The sequence below is a fragment of the Heterodontus francisci genome, chromosome 44 (assembly GCF_036365525.1).
Source record: "Heterodontus francisci isolate sHetFra1 chromosome 44, sHetFra1.hap1, whole genome shotgun sequence".
Classification (NCBI taxonomy): Eukaryota; Metazoa; Chordata; class Chondrichthyes; order Heterodontiformes; family Heterodontidae; genus Heterodontus; species Heterodontus francisci.
In genome coordinates this window covers 26,101,574-26,116,713 of record NC_090414.1, presented here as the reverse complement: position 1 = coordinate 26,116,713, position 15,140 = coordinate 26,101,574, and the positions used below count along the sequence as shown (strand labels likewise).

Sequence of the window (15,140 nt, the reverse complement as noted above, 5' to 3'; positions counted from 1 at the left end):
GAAAGATGGCACCTCCGACAGTGCGGCGCTCCCTCAGTACTGACCCTCCGACAGTGCGGCGCTCCCTCAGTACTGACCCTCCGACAGTGCGGCGCTCCCTCAGTACTGACCCTCCGACAGTGCGGCACTCCCTCAGTACTGACCCTCCGACAGTGCGGAACTCCCTCAGTACTGACCCTCCGACAGTGCGGAACTCCCTCAGTACTGACCCTCCGACAGTGCGGAACTCCCTCAGTACTGACACTAGGGAGTATGAGTGTGGATTATAGGTTCAAGTCTCTGGAGTTCTGCCCTCGTCTTCGTTCCTGGGCTACAGGTTTGTGTCGTGTGTTGAATTGGAGGACTCTGTCGACTGGTAACACCACCTCATTACGATGGATCCCCAGTATCTTAACTGAGGTATGTCATGGAAATAAATTGCCAGGGATGCAGCCATTCAAGTTGGTGGCTGAGAGAGATTGACATTTCAAGAGGGAGCTCCTTCCCTCCCCTCTTTATAGAAGGGATTGACTGATGAAAGAACTTGAAGCTGAAATATTCACCTGTCGTCTGGTCCTACTTGGAGTTTTTTTGTATCTTATTGTAAAATGGTTCGTTATGTACTGGTAAAGGCTGATAGACTAAGTACACCTCAGTTGTATTATTAAACAAGACTTGTTCAATCTCATTGTATATAAATATAATTCAGTATATTAGCTTATATAATACATTTGGATTGACTCTGTAAGTGTGTAATGTTTTTGCTGGCTTGGTTTTGCACAATGTGTGATTGGATGTTAAAATGCTGCAGTTTCTGATCGATAGTCTGGAGCTGACCCACGTTGTACTGAGCTTTCAGCACGTGTTTACTTAACAGTTCGAATTGGCCAGAAAGGGCCGTGCCTTTAAAAAACAAAATACTTGGTACATGCATTATACTACATAACAATCCTCTCTTTATAAAACATAGTGTCCTAATCGCACCATGTCCTGTTCACCCATCATCCCTGTATTCACTGACCTACACTGGCTTCAGTCCCACAACACCTCCATTTTAAAATCCCTGCCCTCCTGTTCAAGTCCCTCCTCGCCCCCTCCCTATCTCTGTAACCTCCTCCAGCCCCTACAACCCTCTGTAACCTCCTCCAGCCCCTACAACCCTCCCTATCTCTGTAACCTCCTCTAGCTCCTACAACCCTCCCTATCTCTGTAACCTCCTCCAGTCCCTACAACCCTCCCTATCTCTGTAACCTCCTCCAGCCCCTACAACCCTCCCCATCTCTGTAACCTCCTCCGGCCCCTACAACCCTCCCTATCTCTGTAACCTCCTCTAGCTCCTACAACCCTCCCTATCTCTGTAACCTCCTCCAGTCCCTACAACCCTCCCTATCTCTGTAACCTCCTCTAGCTCCTACAACCCTCCCTATCTCTGTAACCTCCTCCAGTCCCTACAACCCTCCCCATCTCTGTAACCTCCTCCAGTCCCTACAACCCTCCCCATCTCTGTAACCTCCTCCGGCCCCTACAACCCTCCCTATCTCTGTAACCTCCTCCAGCCCCTACAACCCTCCGAGATCTCTGAGCTCCTCCAATTCTGGCCTCTTGACCATCCCCCGATTCCCATCGCTCCACCATTGGCGGCCGTGCCTTCAGCTGCCTGGGGCCCTAAGCTCTGGAATTCCCTCCCTAAACCTCTCCGCCTCTCTCTCTCCTCCTTTAAGACGCTCCTTAAAAGCGACCTCTTTGACCGAGTTTTTGATCGCCGGTCCCTAATATCTCCTTATGTGGCTCGGGGTCAAATTCTGTCTGATTTACGGTCCTGTGAAGCACCTGGGGATGTTTTACTGCATTTAGGTGGTCTGTAAAAATGCAAGTTAACTATCATGTATATTATTTATATATATATATATATATACACACTATATGCACATATTTTTATATACATATATACACACACGCACCCATATATTTTAAATATATATATATATATATATATATTTAGACTAATTAATTGTTCAGTAAATGGCTCATCAAAGTTCAGCCAATCAGATTAATCTTCTGGAGCTTTGCACAGATGCTGGGACTGTAATTGATTAACAGTCTGCTTCAGGTGACACTCCAGTTCTGGGCCAGTGTATGGACATGAAAGCTCCTCATTCAGCAGGTCTCTGACAGGAACCGTTTAGAGGCTGTTCTGACGTTCAGGTAAGCTTGCTCTCCTTGTAATGTTCATTTTTAATGTATTGTTAGTAATTTTATGTCCTGTAGTAAAGTTCAGAAACTTAGAGAAAGCACAATGGTGGTGAAAGCCTTTGAGAAATGTTTGAAGTGTAGGCTGATATTTGACTTTGGAGTGCATCACTTTGAAGCTTGATCCTCTCTCCTGATAGTCACTGGATAAAAGTAGGAGCAGGAATCCTGAACGTTTTCACCCTCTTCTAGTCTCGGGAATGCCTATGTTATGCTGCCTGGCCTGCAATCCTCTTTACTCAGGATAGTCTGGGGCTGGAATCTGCTTCAGCTTTACCAATGGAAATAGCAGAGCTATCTTTTTCAAGCTTTTCAATTCCAAGCTGGGATATTCATTATTACTTTGTATTCTTTCTCCTGTGTGGTGCTTAGTACTGTGGGCCATCATCCTCTGTAGCTGGGTTATGTAACAGAGGTCAGACACCTCTGCTGTCCTGTGTCCTAACTCACACCAAATGTGCTGTAACCTGCAGGGCTACCGACCAAATCCTGGAAGGTGGGATTAGGCTGGGAGCTTCTTTTTTTTTCTGGCTGGTGCAGGCATGATGGGCCAAGTGTCCTCTTTGTGTGCTATAAACTTTCTATGATTCTAAGTCTTGTTCACCCATCACCCCCTGTGCTCGCTGACCTACATTGGCACCCAGTCCGGCAATGCCTCTTTTAAAATTCTCATCCTTATGTTCAAATCCTTCCAGACACCTTGCCCCCTCCCTATCTATCTCTGTAACCTCCTACAACCCTCCCTACTTCTGGAACCTCCCCCAATTCCGGCCTCTTGTCCATCCCCCGATTTCCATCGCTCCACCATTGGCGGCCGTGCCTTCAGCTGCCAGGGGCCCTAAGCTCTGGAATTCCCTCCCTAAACCTCTCCGCCTCTCTCTCCTCCTTTAAGACGCTCCTTAAAACCAACCGCTGACTGAGCTTTTGGTCGCCTGTCCCCAATATCTCTTTATGATGCTCGGGGTCAAATTCTGTCTGGTTTATGCTCCTGTGAAGCACCTTGGGGATGTTTTACTGCTTTAAAGTTGTGATATAATTACATGTTATTGCAGGGTGATATTTAGGGAGGGATCCCAAGCTGGCTGCTGGGAATGATGGGTTTCCTGGGGAGAGAGCAAAGGCAAAGAACATAATCCACATGGGAAGGTTTGAGAAAGGAAAAAACTTATTTTAAAGACTGAAACTGTTCAGTGAAAAATGAGTTGCATTTATATAGCACCTTACACAGCCAATGAACACCTTTTATTTCAAGTGTGACTGCTGTTTGTAGGCTAAATAAAAACCAAAACCACAATAAAGCAGGAGTGCATGAACCTTTTCTCTGGGTGAGGCATTCTGTGCTGTGGAACTACAGTTCAGTGAGTCAGTCAAGCTTGTGATCAGGGGGTCACTGGGTGGGGCTAAGGATCAGGGGTTAGTGGCTCAGTTAGGCTTGGGGTCAGTCTCCGGGTCAATTGATCTGTCAGGGTCAGGGGATCAGGGCTGCTCTGGTCAAAGGGTTTTACAGGAGACGGTGGTAATGTTATTGGACTGGAAAGGAGGCACTGCTAGACCTGGTCCTTGGGAATGAGGTGGACCAAGTGTCAGTTGGGGAAGATTTAGGGGACAGTGATTCTTTTATCATAACATTTAGGTTGGCTACAGAAAAGGACAAAGAACAAACCAAAGTAAGAATAATGAACTGGGGGAAAGCCAACTTCAATGGGGTAAGAATGCATCTGACCCAGATAAATCGGAATCAAAGGTTGGCAGGCAAAATGATAACTGAACAATGGGCGATCTTTTAAAGAGGAGATGCTTTGACTGTGCCCAAACTATATTCCCACAAAGGGGAAAGGTAGGGCAAACAAATTCAGAGCACCCTGGATGACGAAAGAGATGGAGAAAAAGTGTGCTTATGAAAGTTTGGGTTCCGCCAGGACCTCTCAGCTCCTGACCTCATTACAGCCTTGGTTCAAACATGGACAGAAGAGCTGAACTCAAGAGGTGAGGTGAGAGTGACTGCCCTTGACATCAAGGCAGCGTTTGACCAAGTATGGCATCAAGGCAGCCTCGCAAAACTGAGGTCAAGGGGGAAACTCTCTGCTGGTTAGAATCATATCCAGCACAAAGGAAGATGGTTGTGGTTGTTGGAGGTCAATCATCTGAGCTCCAGGACATCACTGCAGGAGTTCCTCAGGGTAGTGTCCCACGCCCAAGCATCTTCAGCTGCTTCATCAATGACCTCCCTTCAATCATAAGGTCAGAAGTGGGGGATATTTGCTGATGATTGCATGCTCGCACCTCAGATACTGAAGCAGCCCATGTGCAGCTGCAGCAAGACCTGGACAACATCCAGGCTTGGGCTGATAAGTGGCAAGTAACATTCGTGCCACACAAGGGCCAGGCAATGACCATCTCTAAGAGAGAATCGAACCATCTCTTGATGTTCATTGGCAGTACCATCGCTACCTACATTGCCAGCATCATTACCTCCACCACATGGACTGCAGCGGTTCACAAAGGCAGCTCACCACTTTCTCAAGAGTATTTAGGGATGGGAAACCAATGATGACCGAGTCAGTGACGCCCACAACCCATGAAAAAAACAAAAAGAATTGGAGGTGCGTGCAGTACCGCCTCTGCACCACAGGAGGGCGCTGGCGGGTTGTCTGACGACACCACCTGGTGGCCATATGTGTTTATTGCACTTCCGGGTTAGGCCCGGATCCAGGGCCTGAGTCTCGGGGTGGGAGTTCCCTGCAGCCTCGGCCTAAAGCTGCATGTAATGATTTTTAAACTTGGTTCACTGAGTTTCAGGGTCTGTAAAGGGGGGGAGGGGGAGGTTGCGGTTGGTGCAGAGGCTGTCACGCCCTCGCTGTCACGCTTGGTCCCTGTGCCAGTCGTGCCCCTTCTGTACCTGTTAATTCGTCTTAGCCTCAGTTACAAGCAAGTTGTTACCTTTTGTTATTCTTTGCATTGACCGCTTTTAGGAAGGTTGAATGATGGAACGAGGTCCGCGTTGGGCAGAACCTCGCAGAGGGGGCACAGGGCATCGGCACGGCAGACGACCGAAGCAGGTGGGTTTGAGTTTTGAGCAGCAGTGGTTCTGTCGGTATCAATGTCTGAGGCTCACTCACCGGTAAACATTCCATTTAAACATTGGCAGGATCCAGATGTCCAGTTATCCAAAGCCCTTTCCTACATCCTACGACACGGAGCGACTGAACTGGGATTTGTGATGGGCAAAGGTAAAGAGCTACTGATTGAGAGAAGGGAAACAAGGGGATACGGAGCGAGAGAGACGGGACGGTTATTGACTCAGAGACCCTGAGTGCTTCACCTGCTGAGCTGACTGTTCTTGACTTTCCTGCAGATGGGTTCCTGAATGTGGATGAGATTCTGCAACACCCCCACTACAAACGTTACTCAGAACAGGACATTCAACGAGTGGTGGAGACGAACAGCAAGCAGCGTTTTACACTGCGCTTGCACCCCGAGACTGGGATGCTGCAGATCCGAGCCAACCAGGGCCACACTCTTCAGGTAACCTTAATATTAATTGTGGGTGCAGTGTTGGTGGTCAGGGAAGCAATTGGATCAGCAGCATGGGTAGCTGATGGGTCCCAGACCATTAGTGAAGATGGTGAGATTTGACCTGAAGTAAGTTTGTCAGCCTTGTCCCTGTTTTCAGTGATGTGAGCCCATCACCACACACCGGCCCACTTCATGGCAACACAAGTCCAAAGCTGGTGATAATTTTCGTTGATGGGGACAGTGTAGAGGGAGCTTTCCTCTGTATCTGACCCTGTGCTGTACCTGTCCTGGGAGTGTTTGTTTGAGGGGAGGGCAGTGTAATAGTTTCTCAGCTGTGGTGAACGTGCTTTAATAAAACTAATGTTGCCGTAATCTCTGGTTTGTTTATTTTGATCTGTAAGGTGGCGGAGTTGGAGCTGATCCCGATCTCCCTGGATGCTGGGAATGTTCCAGACCAGGCTGTCCATGGCACCTACCTCCGACATTGGCCCTCCATTAAGGCCCAGGGACTGCGATGCATGTCCCGCGCACACATCCACCTGGCACCAGGACTGCCTGAGGAAGGGGAGGTTGTGAGTGGTGAGTGGGGGTCAACGGCAGGGGTGGTGTCAGAGGTTCGGGACTATGATGGGATGTATGTAGTATCCACACCAATGGCTGCAGTTACTGAGTAGGCTCCTCCACTGTTAGAATTGTCTATCTTGCATTGTTGCTTAGTGTGTTTCAATAAAGTGCTGTGATGATGTTACACCCTCTGCCTGTCACCTTTCTTCCAACCCTGCAGGTATGCGGAGTAACTGTGATGTGGCCATCTTCATTGAGCTGAGCAGAGCTCTGAAGGGTGAGTTAGGGCAACATGTGCTCACTCTTGTTTTAAAGACCACTTCCCCACATCCTTCTCGGGAATGATTTTTTTTGTGGAAATGTTCTTGTTTTGCAGACAGGATTCCATTTTACTTCTCCACCAATCAGGTGATTTTAACTCCAGGGAATGATGAGGGTGTTTTGCCTCGAAAATACTTCCAGAAAGTTCTGCAGTTAAAACCAACCAGTGAGTTCTTGAAACGGGACAGAAAGTGATCGTAACAACCAAGGCACATTTTTGGGAGGGTAGTTGTGGTGGAACAGTAAAACATTTGTCGTACATTCAGGGAGTGTGGGGTTGAGTAGTGTGCAAGAGCCTGCTATGTATCTGTACAATTCCAAAAAATTCACAACCATTTGAGTGAAGAAATCTCAATCGTAAAAGATCAACCTCAGGGAGGCTATACTGTCACCTGGCAGTTACCCAGCCACAGGGAAGGGCATTGCAAATTTGGTTGAATTTTTCAAGGTGAGCAGATGACAGTTAACCAGTTGATGTAGTATACATGGACATCAGTAAGGCCCTGCCTGGGTACTAGCCCATGGGATCCAGGGCAATTTGGATCCAGCATTGACTTTGTGGCAGGAGGTGGTCGCGGGTCATTTTTGTGAGTGGAAGCCCGTGACCAGTGGTGTGCCACCAAGACCCTTGTTGTTTGTAGTGTACATTAATGATTTAAACGTGCATATAGGAGGTATGATCGGTAAGTTTGCAGATGACACGAAAATTGGTGGTAATGCAGTGAGGAGGAAAGCCTTAGATTACAGGATGATATAGATGGGCGGAGCAGTGGCAAATGGAGTTTAATCTGAGAAGTGTGAGGTGATGCACTTTGGGAGGACTAACAAGGCAAGGGAATATACAATGGATGGTAGAACCCTAGGAAGTACAGAGGGACTTTGGATGTATGTGTCCATGGATCACTGATAAGGTGGTTGGGAAGGCATATGAGATATTTGCCTTTATTAGTCAAGGCACAGAATATAAGAGCAGGGAGGTTATAATGGAGCTGTATAAAACACTAGTTAGGCTACAGCTGGAGTACTGTGTACAGTTCTGGTCACCACACTATAGGAAGGATGTGATTGCACTGGAGAGGGTGCAGAGGAGATTCACCAGGATGTTGCCTGGGCTGGAGCATTTCAGCTATGAAGACAGACTAGAGTTGTTTTCCTTAGAGTGGAGAAGGTTGAGTGGGGACCTGATTCAGGCACACAAAATTATGAGAGGCATTGATAGGAAGAAACTTTTTCCCCTTAGTGAAACTGTCAATAACTAAAGGGAAGGATTTGAAGAAAAATGTTTTTACCCAGAGGGTGGTTGGCCTGAGGGAACACACTGCCTGAAGGGGTGGTAGAGGCAGGAACCCTCACAACATTTAAGTATTTAGATGAGCACTTGAAAGGCCATAGCATACTAGGCTATGCTGGAAAATGGGATTAGAATGAATAAGGGCTTGTTGTTGGCTGGCACGGGCCTGTTTCTGTGCTATGTAACTCTGATGGAGGGTGTGTGTGTCTGCAGCAGGCTTGCTTTGCAGTGCTATGCTTTATCTTTCAGGACAGTTGCTGCCCTTGGACTGATGAGAAAAGCTTCACGCAACAGGGTCAGATAAAGTTATTAAAATCTCTTGTTTTCATCATCTGGTTCTATTATTGTAACAAAGCAAAGAGGTTTATTTCATTGTCAGACAAGGTTGGTTAAGGATAGAGATATGAATAGAATGTCAGTTCAATTCTAATGGGTGATTTGTCAGGGACAGTAAACAAGCCACACACAGTTTAAATTTTTTAATTGTATCCATTTATCAAAAACATCCAAAACAGGAGATCAATCATCACTAACTGACATTTTAAAAACTTTTCCTTCAACTGCTCAGTAACTTTGAGGTGGAGGCGGAGGGCAGGAACGAGTGGAGACCCAGTTGAGATGAGGTGTGAAAAGCTGGAGGGAGGGGGAGGGGGGGGGGGGGGCGGGTGCAGCTGCTTTAAACACCCAGACCGAACATTACACCCAGTCCCTGCACCAGGGCACCAGCAGCTACTGAGTGGAAAAGGAAGGAGGGGAAGAAGGAAGGGAGAGTGTTTGGGGAAAACACACAAGACAGGGCACTAACAGAACACTCAAACCCATTGGAAAATCCAAGCAGAAAAATAATTCACTCATTCTGTTTTGCAATTTCACTGTGAAGTCGGATACATTTGGACGATAGAGTCATTACTCACATACTCGAACTGTGTATGGGGATATTCATAAAAACTAGAGTGCAGGGCTAAATCAAAGAATTAAAACTGTCCGCACACAATCTCACCAAGAAATCACCATCATGATCAGACTTTGTCGTCGAGCAAATGTTGCTAAATTTCCTGAACCACCAGGCGATGGTTTTGCCTCAGAGAAATACCAGGTACTGAGAATTCTGAGGCTGGGCTTCATCTAAAACCCAAAACATTTTTCTAGCACCCCCCCACCAACTTACAGCTCAGAAGGGGGGGGGGGGGGGGGCGAAGAACAGGAATACTTACAGGGATGAAATTTGGCTACTGATTTGCTCACAAAGGGATGGGCAAGCACGGTCAGGGACATCACTCACAGGGTGGGGCAGAAGAAAGTGAAAGCACCCACGCACCACCCAAGCAGGTGTCATGCTCAGCATCAACTCCCTGACATTAAATCCTACTGTGAAGGCACCCGTCCTAACGTGCAGCAGTCAGGGCACCTGCGGGAATCCAAGAGCTGGCTTCAGCCTTGCTACTGCTCAGTGAATAAAAACTGCCTGCAGCTAAGTGGCAAATAAGGATGAGCAAGAGAGCTCGTGCAGAGGGAGGAAGAGACAGAGTTTGAGAGAGTGTGTCCATCAAGGCAGGACATGAGAGTTAATGCTGGAACAGAAGCAGTGCAAGGCAGCCACACAGGAAGAAAGCATGGCGAACCACACGCAGTGTGTCCTGGAGAAACAAACAGTCTTGCAGCTTAACTGCATGTGGCATCAGCAGGGTTAGAAGAGAAGGTTTGCAGTAACTCCAAGGCAGGCTTAGTTTTCTTGCTGCTGGCTAGTTGAAGAAATTATAGGAGGAAGTCGAAGGGAATGTGGCAGCTCCCAAACTCCATTCATAAACTTCAACAGTAAAACCCCAGCTTTCAAATCCCCATTGTTTGCCCAGATGCTGATTAGAACAGCTGAGTAACCCTACTGGAGAGAGAAAAAGAGAGAGAGAGATCGATTGCAAGAGAAGAGAGATGTGGCGAGTGGACAGTGGATTATCGGATATACAAGGTCCAGTCAACAGCGATGTTCACAGCAGGTTTCCGAATTGTTAGGACTGAGGTCTCTGCGTTGTGTTCAAAGTCTAGGCTCAATTCACTTCCATCTGCAGGAGAATGATAAACATCTCAGACAACAGATCACCTGAAAAAAAATTCGAAACTGGAACTGCAGCACTGGGTTCCTTACCTGAGAGTTTAATGACAACAGAAGAGGGTCTTCTCGCTCCCAGAACTAACACTCTCTCTATCCATGCAGCAGTATTATAGTGGCCATTGGGATCAGCACATCTGGAATAAGATTAAACAATTCAACACCGAGCTTGATACAGTGGATTGATGCAGGGTTCGACAGTCTGGGTGTGTAACTGGAGGAGACAAAGTACCTTTGCTCAGAGCAACTTCAGTCCGAGCTGTTACTCGGCCACCCAGGCAGCTTCCAGCAGTGGTGGCAGCACAAGGAGGCTCGAACTGGTGTCAGCTCACTAGGATAAGTGGCAAAGAGCTGAGCAGCTCTCACTCCGTCTCTGAGCAGCGCCACGTGGCCCCTCTCCCTCCCCTCACTCCGTCTCCGAGCAGTGTGGCCCCTCTCCCTCCCCTCACTCCGTCTCTGCCCAGTGTGGCCCCTCTCCCTCCCCTCACTCCGTCTCTGCCCACTGTGGCCCCTCTCCCTCCATCTCTGCCCAGTGTGGCCCCTCTCCCTCCCCTCACTCCGTCTCTGCCCAGTGTGGCCCCTCTCCCTCCCCTCGCTCCGTCTCTGCCCAGTGTGGCCCCTCTCCCTCCGTCTCTGCCCAGTGTGGCCCCTCTCCCTCCCCTCACTCCGTCTCTGCCCAGTGTGGCCCCTCTCCCTCCCCTCACTCCGTCTCTGCCCAGTGTGGCCCCTCTCCCTCCCCTCACTCCATCTCTGCCCAGTGTGGCCCCTCTCCCTCCCCTCACTGTCTCTGCCCAGTGTGGCCCCTCTCCCTCTCCGTCTCTGCCCAGTGTGGCCCCTCTCCCTCCCCTCACTCCATCTCTGCCCAGTGTGGCCCCTCTCCCTCCCCTCACTCCATCTCTGCCCAGTGTGGCCCCTCTCCCTCTCCGTCTCTGCCCAGTGTGGCCCCTCTCCCTCCCCTCACTCCGTCTCTGCCCAGTGTGGCCCCTCTCCCTCCCCTCACTCCGTCTCTGCCCAGTGTGGCCCCTCTCCCTCCCCTCACTCCATCTCTGCCCAGTGTGGCCCCTCTCCCTCCCCTCACTCCGTCTCTGCCCAGTGTGGCCCCTCTCCCTCTCCGTCTCTGCCCAGTGTGGCCCCTCTCCCTCCCCTCACTCCGTCTCTGCCCAGTGTGGCCCCTCTCCCTCCCCTCACTCCGTCTCTGCCCAGTGTGGCCCCTCTCCCTCCCCTCACTCCATCTCTGCCCAGTGTGGCCCCTCTCCCTCCCCTCACTGTCTCTGCCCAGTGTGGCCCCTCTCCCTCCCCTCACTCCATCTCTGCCCAGTGTGGCCCCTCTCCCTCTCCGTCTCTGCCCAGTGTGGCCCCTCTCCCTCCCCTCACTGTCTCTGCCCAGTGTGGCCCCTCTCCCTCCCCTCACTCCATCTCTGCCCAGTGTGGCCCCTCTCCCTCTCCGTCTCTGCCCAGTGTGGCCCCTCTCCCTCCCCTCACTCCGTCTCTGCCCAGTGTGGCCCCTCTCCCTCCCCTCACTCCGTCTCTGCCCACTGTGGCCCCTCTCCCTCCCCTCACTCCGTCTCTGCCCAGTGTGGCCCCTCTCCCTCTCCGTCTCTGCCCAGTGTGGCCCCACTCCCTCCCCTCACTGTCTCTGCCCAGTGTGGCCCCTCTCCCTCTCCGTCTCTGCCCAGTGTGGCCCCTCTCCCTCCCCTCACTCCATCTCTGCCCAGTGTGGCCCCTCTCCCTCCCCTCACTCCGTCTCTGCCCACTGTGGCCCCTCTCCCTCCCCTCACTCCGTCTCTGCCCAGTGTGGCCCCTCTCCCTCTCCGTCTCTGCCCAGTGTGGCCCCTCTCCCTCCCCTCACTCCGTCTCTGCCCAGTGTGGCCCCTCTCCCTCTCTGTCTCTGCCCAGTGTGGCCCCTCTCCCTCCCCTCACTCCGTCTCCGAGCAGTGTGGCCCCTCTCCCTCCCCTCACTCCGTCTCCGAGCAGTGTGGCCCCTCTCCCTCCCCTCACTCCGTCTCTGCCCAGTGTGGCCCCTCTCCCTCCCCTCACTCCGTCTCTGCCCAGTGTGGCCCCTCTCCCTCCCCTCACTCCGTCTCTGCCCAGTGTGGCCCCTCTCCCTCCCCTCACTCCGTCTCTGCCCAGTGTGGCCCCTCTCCCTCCCCTCACTCCGTCTCTGCCCAGTGTGGCCCCTCTCCCTCTCCGTCTCTGCCCAGTGTGGCCCCTCTCCCTCCCCTCACTCCATCTCTGCCCAGTGTGGCCCCTCTCCCTCCCCTCACTCCGTCTCTGCCCAGTGTAGCCCCTCTCCCTCTCCATCTCTGCCCAGTGTGGCCCCTCTCCCTCTCTGCCCACTGTGGCCCCTCTCCCTCTCCGTCTCTGCCCACTGTGGCCCCTCTCCCTCTCCGTCTCTGCCCAGTGTGGCCCCTCTCCCTCTCCGTCTCTGCCCAGTGTGGCCCCTCTCCCTCCCCTCACTCCATCTCTGCCCAGTGTGGCCCCTCTCCCTCCCCTCACTGTCTCTGCCCAGTGTGGCCCCTCTCCCTCTCCGTCTCTGCCCAGTGTGGCCCCTCTCCCTCCCCTCACTCCATCTCTGCCCAGTGTGGCCCCTCTCCCTCCCCTCACTCCGTCTCTGCCCAGTGTGGCCCCTCTCCCTCCCCTCACTCCATCTCTGCCCAGTGTGGCCCCTCTCCCTCCCCTCACTCCGTCTCTGCCCAGTGTGGCCCCTCTCCCTCTCCGTCTCTGCCCAGTGTGGCCCCTCTCCCTCCCCTCATTCCGTCTCTGCCCAGTGTGGCCCCTCTCCCTCTCTGCCCACTGTGGCCCCTCTCCCTCTCCGTCTCTGCCCACTGTGGCCCCTCTCCCTCTCCGTCTCTGCCCAGTGTGGCCCCTCTCCCTCTCCATCTCTGCCCAGTGTGGCCCCTCTCCCTCCCCTCACTCCATCTCTGCCCAGTGTGGCCCCTCTCCCTCCCCTCACTGTCTCTGCCCAGTGTGGCCCCTCTCCCTCTCCGTCTCTGCCCAGTGTGGCCCCTCTCCCTCTCCGTCTCTGCCCAGTGTGGCCCCTCTCCCTCCCCCCACCGTCTCTGCCCAGTGTGGCCCCTCTCCCTCCCCCCACCGTCTCTGCCCAGTGTGGCCCCTCTCCCTCTCCTCACTCCATCTCTGCCCAGTGTGGCCCCTCTCCCTCTCCTCACTCCGTCTCTGCCCAGTGTGGCCCCTCTCCCTCTCCTCACTCCGTCTCTGCCCAGTGTGGCCCCTCACTCCATCTCTGCCCAGTGTGGCCCCTCTCCCTCTCCTCACTCCGTCTCTGCCCAGTGTGGCCCCTCTCCCTCTCCTCACTCCGTCTCTGCCCAGTGTGGCCCCTCACTCCATCTCTGCCCAGTGTGGCCCCTCTCCCTCTCCTCACTCCGTCTCTGCCCAGTGTGGCCCCTCTCCCTCTCCTCACTCCGTCTCTGCCCAGTGTGGCCCCTCTCCCTCTCCTCACTCCGTCTCTACCCAGTGTGGCCCCTCTCCCTCTCCTCACTCCGTCTCTGCCCAGTGTGGCCCCTCACTCCATCTCTGCCCAGTGTGGCCCCTCTCCCTCCCCCCACCGTCTCTGCCCAGTGTGGCCCCTCTCCCTCTCCTCACTCCGTCTCTGCCCAGTGTGGCCCCTCACTCCGTCTCTGCCCAGTGTGGCCCCTCACTCCATCTCTGCCCAGTGTGGCCCCTCTCCCTCTCCTCACTCCGTCTCTGCCCAGTGTGGCCCCTCACTCCGTCTCTGCCCAGTGTGGCCCCTCTCCCTCCCCTCACTCCGTCTCTGCCCAGTGTGGCCCCTCTCCCTCCCCTCACTCCGTCTCTGCCCAGTGTGGCCCCTCACTCCGTCTCTGCCCAGTGTGGCCCCTCTCCCTCCCCTCACTCCGTCTCTGCCCAGTGTGGCCCCTCACTCCATCTCTGCCCAGTGTGGCCCCTCTCCCTCTCCTCACTCCGTCTCTGCCCAGTGTGGCCCCTCACTCCATCTCTGCCCAGTGTGGCCCCTCTCCCTCCCCTCACTGTCTCTGCCCAGTGTGGCCCCTCTCCCTCCCCTCACTCCATCTCTGCCCAGTGTGGCCCCTCTCCCTCCCCTCACTGTCTCTGCCCAGTGTGGCCCCTCACTCCGTCTCTGCCCAGTGTGGCCCCTCTCCCTCCCCTCACTCCGTCTCTGAGCAGTGTGGCCCCTCTCCCTCCCCTCACTGTCTCTGCCCAGATTGGCCCCTCTCCCTCCCCTCACTCCATCTCTGCCCAGTGTGGCCCCTCTCCCTCCCCTCACTGTCTCTGCCCAGTGTGGCCCCTCTCCCTCCCCTCACTCCATCTCTGCCCAGTGTGGCCCCTCTCCCTCCCCTCACTGTCTCTGCCCAGTGTGGCCCCTCACTCCATCTCTGCCCAGTGTGGCCCCTCTCCCTCCCCTCACTCCATCTCTGCCCAGTGTGGCCCCTCTCCCTCCCCTCACTGTCTCTGCCCAGTGTGGCCCCTCACTCCGTCTCTGCCCAGTGTGGCCCCTCTCCCTCTCCTCACTCCGTCTCTGCCCAGTGTGGCCCCTCACTCCGTCTCTGCCCACTGTGGCCCCTCTCCCTCCCCTCACTCCATCTCTGCCCAGTGTGGCCCCTCTCCCTCCCCTCACTGTCTCTGCCCAGTGTGGCCCCTCTCCCTCTCTGCCCACTGTGGCCCCTCTCCCTCTCCTCACTCCGTCTCTGCCCAGTGTGGCCCCTCACTCCGTCTCTGCCCAGTGTGGCCCCTCTCCCTCTCCTCACTCCGTCTCTGCCCAGTGTGGCCCCTCACTCCATCTCTGCCCAGTGTGGCCCCTCTCCCTCTCCTCACTCCATCTCTGCCCAGTGTGGCCCCTCTCCCTCCCCTCACTCCATCTCTGCCCAGTGTGGCCCCTCTCCCTCTCCTCACTCCATCTCTGCCCAGTGTGGCCCCTCTCCCTCCCCCCACTGTCTCTACCCAGTGTGGCCCCTCTCCCTCTCCTCACTCCATCTCTGCCCAGTGTGGCCCCTCTCCCTCCCCCCACTGTCTCTACCCAGTGTGGCCCCTCTCCCTCCCCTCACTCCGTCTCTACCCAGTGTGGCCCCTCTCCCTCTCCTCACTCCATCTCTGCCCAGTGTGGCCCCTCTCCCTCCCCCC

At 53.8% G+C, this 15,140-nt stretch overlaps 2 protein-coding genes across 6 annotated transcripts in view; one reads left to right on the top strand and one right to left on the bottom strand.

Annotated features, from left to right (window-relative positions):
- Positions 1–2,015: 2,015 nt before the first annotated feature.
- trpt1 (tRNA phosphotransferase 1) lies at positions 2,016–8,252 on the top strand. Of its 4 annotated transcripts, none has more exons than XM_068021520.1 (8): positions 2,016–2,184; positions 5,202–5,288; positions 5,378–5,459; positions 5,585–5,754; positions 6,147–6,324; positions 6,530–6,586; positions 6,686–6,796; positions 8,176–8,252. In XM_068021520.1, exons 2-8 carry the CDS (start codon positions 5,211–5,213, stop codon positions 8,223–8,225), a joined length of 726 nt encoding a protein of 241 aa, XP_067877621.1. In that variant the 5' UTR covers positions 2,016–2,184; positions 5,202–5,210; the 3' UTR covers positions 8,226–8,252. The 4 variants fall into 4 exon arrangements, with proteins under 4 accessions (XP_067877621.1, XP_067877620.1, XP_067877623.1 ...); XM_068021519.1 differs by lacking the exon at positions 2,016–2,184 and adding an exon at positions 4,923–4,993; XM_068021522.1 differs by lacking the exon at positions 2,016–2,184 and adding an exon at positions 4,923–4,993 and having other exon boundaries at positions 8,171–8,250.
- A 135-nt stretch (positions 8,253–8,387) lies between these two features.
- Positions 8,388–15,140, bottom strand: part of ganabb (glucosidase II alpha subunit b) — a 79,393-nt gene continuing 72,640 nt past the window's right edge. For both annotated transcript variants that reach the window (XM_068021533.1, XM_068021534.1), the window contains 2 exons: positions 10,065–10,165; positions 8,388–9,981 (listed from right to left, as the gene is read on the bottom strand). In XM_068021533.1, the coding sequence (XP_067877634.1) occupies positions 9,872–9,981; positions 10,065–10,165 (211 nt within the window). In that variant the 3' untranslated portion in view covers positions 8,388–9,871. The remainder of the gene's footprint in view (positions 9,982–10,064; positions 10,166–15,140) is intronic.

Excerpts from the sequence above, each read along its gene's own strand:
- trpt1 (XM_068021520.1), top strand. The coding sequence starts at position 5,211 with ATGATGGAACGAGGTCCGCGTTGGGCAGAACCTCGCAGAGGGGGCACA. Across the intron at positions 5,460-5,584 it reads GGGATTTGTGATGGGCAAAG|ATGGGTTCCTGAATGTGGAT; the intron begins GTAAAGAGCTAC and ends ACTTTCCTGCAG. Across the intron at positions 6,797-8,175 it reads TCTGCAGTTAAAACCAACCA|TTGCTGCCCTTGGACTGATG; the intron begins GTGAGTTCTTGA and ends CTTTCAGGACAG.